The sequence below is a fragment of the Halyomorpha halys genome, unplaced genomic scaffold, assembly GCF_000696795.3.
Source record: "Halyomorpha halys isolate HHAL.00 unplaced genomic scaffold, Hhal_1.1 Scaffold666.1, whole genome shotgun sequence".
In the NCBI taxonomy this organism is placed as follows: Eukaryota; Metazoa; Arthropoda; class Insecta; order Hemiptera; family Pentatomidae; genus Halyomorpha; species Halyomorpha halys.
Window position 1 is genome coordinate 53,239 of NW_027112188.1, and position 6,766 is coordinate 60,004.

At 35.7% G+C, this 6,766-nt stretch overlaps 1 protein-coding gene across 1 annotated transcript in view; it reads left to right on the forward strand.

The window, feature by feature from the left end:
* LOC106685174 (leucine-rich repeats and immunoglobulin-like domains protein 3) overlaps positions 1 to 6,766 on the forward strand; it is a gene marked incomplete in the record, with an annotated part of 135,029 nt that overhangs the window by 21,961 nt on the left and 106,302 nt on the right. Inside the window, 1 exon segment of the mRNA XM_067050190.1 lies at positions 6,428 to 6,499. Within this exon segment, the coding sequence (XP_066906291.1) occupies positions 6,428 to 6,499 (72 nt within the window).

A 6,766-nucleotide genomic window follows, 5' to 3' on the forward strand; every position in this document is an offset into this window, starting at 1 on the left:
TTTATACCCCTGTTAGTTTACACTTATGTTTTTGTTTTCCTTTTGTAACTATGTGTTTGTATCTTTTTTAGCCCTGACGAAGCCCTGCAACGTGGGGCGAAACGTTGGCTCAATAAAATAGTATATTCTACTATTTGAGTTTTTTTGACCGCACCCGGACCATATTCCTTTACACACGGTCAATCAATATCTTCCAATAATTTAATAAAACTTGGATGTTCCTCTTAGATGCCAGGAAGCTTTATGGAAGCTACTTTGGTGCCAAATTTTATTAGATTATGAGATAATGAGGTGAAAAAGTATTTCAAATCTGTTAATTTTACATGAAATCAATCATCAACAAAAATAAAAAGCTTACATCTATTTGAGGGAGAGAGGGGCTGCTGAGGTCTTAAATGATTTCCACTTTTTATAAAGTATAATTGCTCTATTTAATTAATGATACATAAAATAATATATACATAACTATATGTACATAATAATATACACATAAGTAATAATATATACATAAATAATAATACATATCTAACTATATATACATAAGTAATAATACATACATAAATATAAATCGTCCACGTACTTTTTAATTAATTACTTTTTAATCAAGTTAGTTTGTTTCCTCTTGAAGCTCCTCTTCGGACCAGCTCAGAATTTGTCAGTAGTTTAAAATGTATATAATCTGCAGACAGGTGGGTCCGACGAAATTTGCGTCTAGCTGCTTCTCTTTGTTTTATCATTACATTTATTTCCAAAGTAAGCCAACGTGCAGTTGGACGGCGTAAGGTTCTGGTTTTGAGAGGAGCATGGATGTCTAATATAGATTGCAAATGTGAAGTAAGGGTGGATACCATAGGATAGATGGAATTATAGTAGTATATAATGTCCCACTGGACGGAATCAAGGTCGGGTTGAGGGGATTCATAGGAAAGGAGGTCTAGATTTTAGGAGTAAAGCATTTGACTGGTAGGTCGTATGATATTTGGATCAGATCGTGAGATGAGAGGAAGGGAACGGGGTGCTGGGAAGAGTAAAGGATTTTTACATGAGTCTCAGATAAAAAGGTCTAACCAGGTGTCCGAGGATTGTGTGTGATGTGTAGGAGAAAAAGGAACGAGGTAAAGATTGAGGGAAAATATTACATAAGTAAGAAAAGATTTATCACTGGATTGAGAGAGCATGTTGGTGTGAGAGTAAAATTACAAGAAAACATTGAATATTGAAGAAATCGGTTGCTAAGTACAAGAGTAGTCGGGATTTGTTTAACAGAAGGCTTGATCCGTGCTGTCATTATTTTATTCATTTATTAATCTGCAAGATGGCTATTTGTAAGACCTGGAATAAAGCTATATATCGAGAGACGAAAAAATGAAAATTTCATGCACAACTTGTCAGAGTATATATCTCAATAAATGCATAAAACTTGATAGTTCTGAACCAGATATTCATAAAAAATAGATGTGTGCTGAGTGTGAATCAGGGTCTGACATGTTGAAAGGAAATGAGCCTGGTACCACAATTAATCTCTTAAAGGGGCTTATTGAGGAGGTTACAGAAATGAAGGCTTAGCTCTAGGGCATTGATGAGGTTAAAGATATTAAATACACTCTTCAAAAGCAGTCGGAGCTTTCTTTCGAAAATTTAGAAAGGCTAGAAAAGATTGAAGCCCTCCTGGACCAGCAGAAGAATAAAATCGAAGAATTGTCCTTAGAAAACAACAATCTTAAAGCTAAAATATGTGACCTTGAGGTTAGAATTAATCAGGCGGAACAGAATCACCTAAATAATACTGTAGAGATTAGGGGAATTACCGTGAAGCAGGGAGAGACCGTAGTGGGAACGGTTCTCAGTATTGGTGCAGGCTTGGGCGTGAAGCTGTGTCCGGACGATCTGAACCACGCGGTTCGGCTCAGGTCTAAACAAAAAGGAGCACCGGGCCCTATTATAGTGAGATTTGTCCGACAAACAATAAGAGATGAGCTGGTGTGGCAAAGAAGAGGCAAAAGGGATCTCTCCACTCGCCACTTAGGTTGGGATGAAAACAACGCGCACCGCGTATATGTGAGTGAAGCAATGACACCTGCCAACAAGCACCTCTACTGGTTAGCCAGGCAGAAGCAGAAAGTGGCGAAACTCAAGTACGTCTGGTTCAGCGGAGGTAGGATCAAGTGCAGGAAGTCCGATGGCTACCCAGCGGTCACAATAGGCAAGACCAGCGACTTGGACATCTTCAGTTGAATTCGGTTTCCAAATCACCACAACATTGTTATAATTCTCTTTTTTAGTATAGAAGATATTTTATTTTCATTTTTTTCAACATTTTAATAACAGGACATATACAATGTTCTCTATTTACATTTCTTATTTTTTTTTTTTATTTCTCAATCTTCATTGACTAGTTTTTCCAAATTTCGATAACTCAAGGAACAATTTCCTTTCAATTTCTTATTTTTGTTACACCCTATATAATTGTAACAGTATATAAAATATTGTTATTCTTTATCCATAAACCTTTATCCTTCTTCTTACTTTACCATTTACCACCGCACAGTTATGACTAATGTCCTCAGTTCCTGTCACGTTAATGCACAATCCCTTATTGCCCACTTCGATGAATTTAAACTGTACTTCCTCGACAATTTTTACCACATAATAGCTGTATCCGGGCTTTAAACCATTTATTCCTTCCTCTAAAGTTTCTATTCCCAATTACGCTTTCTTTCGCCATGACAGATCTGATCGCATTAGAGGTGGTGTTGGGTTGTATGTGCATGACCTTAAGGTCAAAATCCTACTTTGTTCCACTCCGCAATGCAACCCAATTAGCAGTTAAACCTGCTAAATCCCTTCACATTCATTACGCACTCTCCAATGCTCCTGATCCCAAATCCAAGTGGAAAATTCTCCAAAATTTATCCCTACCAGAGTCCAATTACCTCAGCTCTCTTCCAATAACACCTGACGATATCAACAACCATTTCACATCCCATGCTACTGATCCATCAATCTTTCCTGACATTTTAAACACCTTCAATCCAGAAAAATTCTTTTTTCCCCACATATCTTATGAAGAACTACTATCTACCATTCTAAGATCCTATACCAACGATCATGGACCGGACAAAATTCCTGTTAAATTGATTAAATCCTGTCTCCCAGTCCTTATTCCCATCCTCTATCATATATAAAATTTTTCCTTGTAAAATGGCACATTCCCTTCTCATTGGAAAACCGCTTTAGTTCGACCATTAAATAAAATCCCAAATCCTTCTTCACCTAATGACTTCCGCCCTATTTCTCTCCTCTCCAACCCTTTAAAACCGCTAGAACGCCTTGTTCAAAACCAACTCTCAAACTTCTTAGAAGAACGTTCCCTCATCAATCCCCTCCAATCAGGCTTTTGACCTGGCTATTCAACACAATCCGCTCTCCTTTAAATAACCCATGACCTCCAAACTGCCATGGAAAACCTAACTATCCTCATCCTCCTAGATTTTTCCAAAGCATTTGATACGGTCGACCTCAACATCCTTCGTACCAAACTACGAAAACCTTCCTATATTCAACAGTGCTTTGCACTGGTTTCAATCCTTCCTATCCAATCGTTCCCAGTATGTAGTGGTTCCTGATAAACCTCCTTCAATGACTCGACCCCTCACATGTGGTGTCCCTCAGGGTTTATCGCTATCCCCTACCCTTTTTGCTATCTACATCAATGACCTTCCCATCCTTACCCAACATTCGCAATACCATTTGTACGCAGATGATTTCCAAATTTACCTTTCCTTCCCACCTTTTGACCTATTAGTTGCTATGGAGAAGATTCAAGAAGACAAGGCAATCGTAATAGGATCCAATCACCTCCTGAAAACTATCCCTCTTATTCCAACCTTATTCCTAAACAACAATCTAATACAATTCCATCCATATGTCAAAAATCTTGGTGTCACTATAGACCAAACTCTCCTGGAAAAACCACATCTCCGATATTTCCCGTTGTACCTTTTCCACCCTGAAGCATTTAAATTATCATTGTCACCTACTTCCTTTTGAAACCCGCAGGCTCCTGGTCACTCCCTTAATATTCCCCCACTTTGACTATTGCTGTGTGGTTTATGGGGGTTGTCTGGGGACCTCGAAGCAAAATTATAACGGTTAAATAATTGCTTTATACGATTCATCTTTGGGGCCCCTAGGGATGCCACTGACACCCGATTTTATGAAGAGTTGAAGTGGCTTTACCCCCCCTTCCGTCGTAAATATTTCCTTGCTTCCTTTCTCTATTAAGTTATCCGATCCCGCCGTCCATTGTACATCTCAGATATCCTTCAATTTAAGTCCTCAGTGCATTTCACAATACCCACTCACAGCCTTCAGACTTCTATGTAACTGCCCATCGAACCACAGCCTTTGGTAGATCTTTTCTCATCCGTTCCTCTTCCCTATGGAATTCTATTCCCTCCTTTATTCGCAGTTTTAATACCCTTCCAATCCTTAAATTCCTTATCTTTGACTACCTTCTGTCCACCCAATTCCGGAAGAATAACAATTGAAAGTTTCAAAAAGCTTTATATATTTTCTGCATTAGATTTTTGTTTATAATTGTAAATATGTACATTAGCAGAAATTATATCTTTCCATTTATTATTTTTTAGTTTAATTTTATTTGATTTTTTATCATTGCTTTTTTATTTTTATATACTACCAGAATTCATCTTATGTTTTATATGACAAGTGGTTTTATTTTATTTGTTTTGCCATTATTTTATATTTTATATTCTGTTAATTATTGTTGTTTATTTGTATATTTTTAAATTCATTGTATTACTTTATTTTATGAAATCTTGTAATTTCATCTTTATTTTGTAATTTACTCTAAGGCTCCAAAGCCTAATTTTGACGCCTGTAAATTATTCTAAAGGGATCAATCCCAGAATAAATAATGATTATAATTATTATGATCCCCTGGGAGTCCAAAATAATATTTTCCGCGTGTTATAAGGACGGAGTTGTTGGGTCATTTTCCCAGCACATGGGCGGTGTTTCAGATTCTGTGCTGCATTTGCGACAGAGGGACCCACATATAAAAAACAAAAATGCTAACAAATCCAACTTGGGGAAACTTTTAGCAGCCAAAAAACATCAAAATTTTAGGACTCTCTTTTTTTTTTTTTTTTTTGCCTGTAACTCCTGTTTTTTACACTTTTTAATTACACTTGTGTGCTTGGTATTGGCTCATGATTTTGTATGTTTTCTCTTTACTAATTCCCACTATAGTAGGTGTATTTATTTATTCATTACATAAATGTTTATCATCAGAAAATATATTTTTATATGGGGTGTCCTAGAAAGGGTATGTGCTATTCGAAAGTTAAATATATTAAAACCAAAGATCTCCACAAAATATAATTTATTTATTTAAAATTTTTTGAGGGTAATGACTAAGTTAATATTAAATACAAAACAGGACTTGTAAAAACAGGGAGGTGACCAAACAGCACACTGGACATGAGATTAGGTCCAAAGAGGTAGTAGGAAATATAGAGTAATGGCTGTGCTAAGGAGAAGTGAAGATGCACAAATGGTTGACATGATTTCCCATATGAAATCATGAGGTGAATATTATTGTATAAATTAAAATAAATAAGGATGAAGATGGGTGTTATGATAGTTTTATTATTGTTTTAGGTTTTAAAGTGCATGAATATGGGACAGTGGTCCCGAAATGTTGTACAATGTTATGAATAATTAATAAATATTTCATTCAAAATGGAAGTCATTAACCTCAAAAAAAAAAATTTAAATGAATTGACTCACCAGACTTCCTATAGAGATAATCCAGATAATTTATTTATTAACAATGTGTGCATAATGAAAAATCATTTGCATAAATGGGTTATAATAAGGAGTGAGAATTATTTTTTCTTCAAAATACTAAGAGATGAACATGAACTGAGTAAGGAGGTCAGGGGTTATGCTAGCTCGAGTTGTAGAATTTTATTAGGAATCTAATCCCCTATGTCATAACACCCACCATCTCTTCCCATCGTCTACTTATTTCATAGAAAAAATGATTTTTCATTCCAAGAAAAAATAATTCTTACTTCTTTTTGTATTCTATTTAGACAATATTATTTTTGTTAAATAACTATTTACAATGGAGTGTTAACAAATAAATGACTTTTCTTGGAGATCTTTGATTTTTAATATTTTCAATTTTTAAATAGCATATAACCTTTTGGGACATGTTTAGATGTTATATGGATATAATGTTGATAAAGGTATCTAATGGAAGCTTCTTATTGTGTTATTATTTTAGTTTATTTCAGCCAACTCTGAATGGTATATTTATCGGAAACAAGTAACCTGATTATTATACTATGTTATCCAGTATAGCAATTTCTAATATAATTAAAATGCTTATTTTCAGGAAATTTGACTTCAATCATTTTGTTCTTGTGCCTATTACAACACATCTGTCAACTTTATCGATTCTGACTATGTAAGTTATATAAAATAAGTATGACTTATCTTTCATCACACACACACACACACACACACACACACACACACACACACACACACACGGTGTGTGTGATAGCCCGAATGCCACCTGTGGAACTTCTTGTTGGAGAAAGAAGCAGGCACTATGGACGACGCTTGCACTTATCAAGAGAAGAAGAGCGAAAAATAACGATCGACCAGTGGCAGCAGCGTTGGGAGGCTGCAGATTCCGGGAGGTGGACTCACAGGTTAATACCCGATGTGG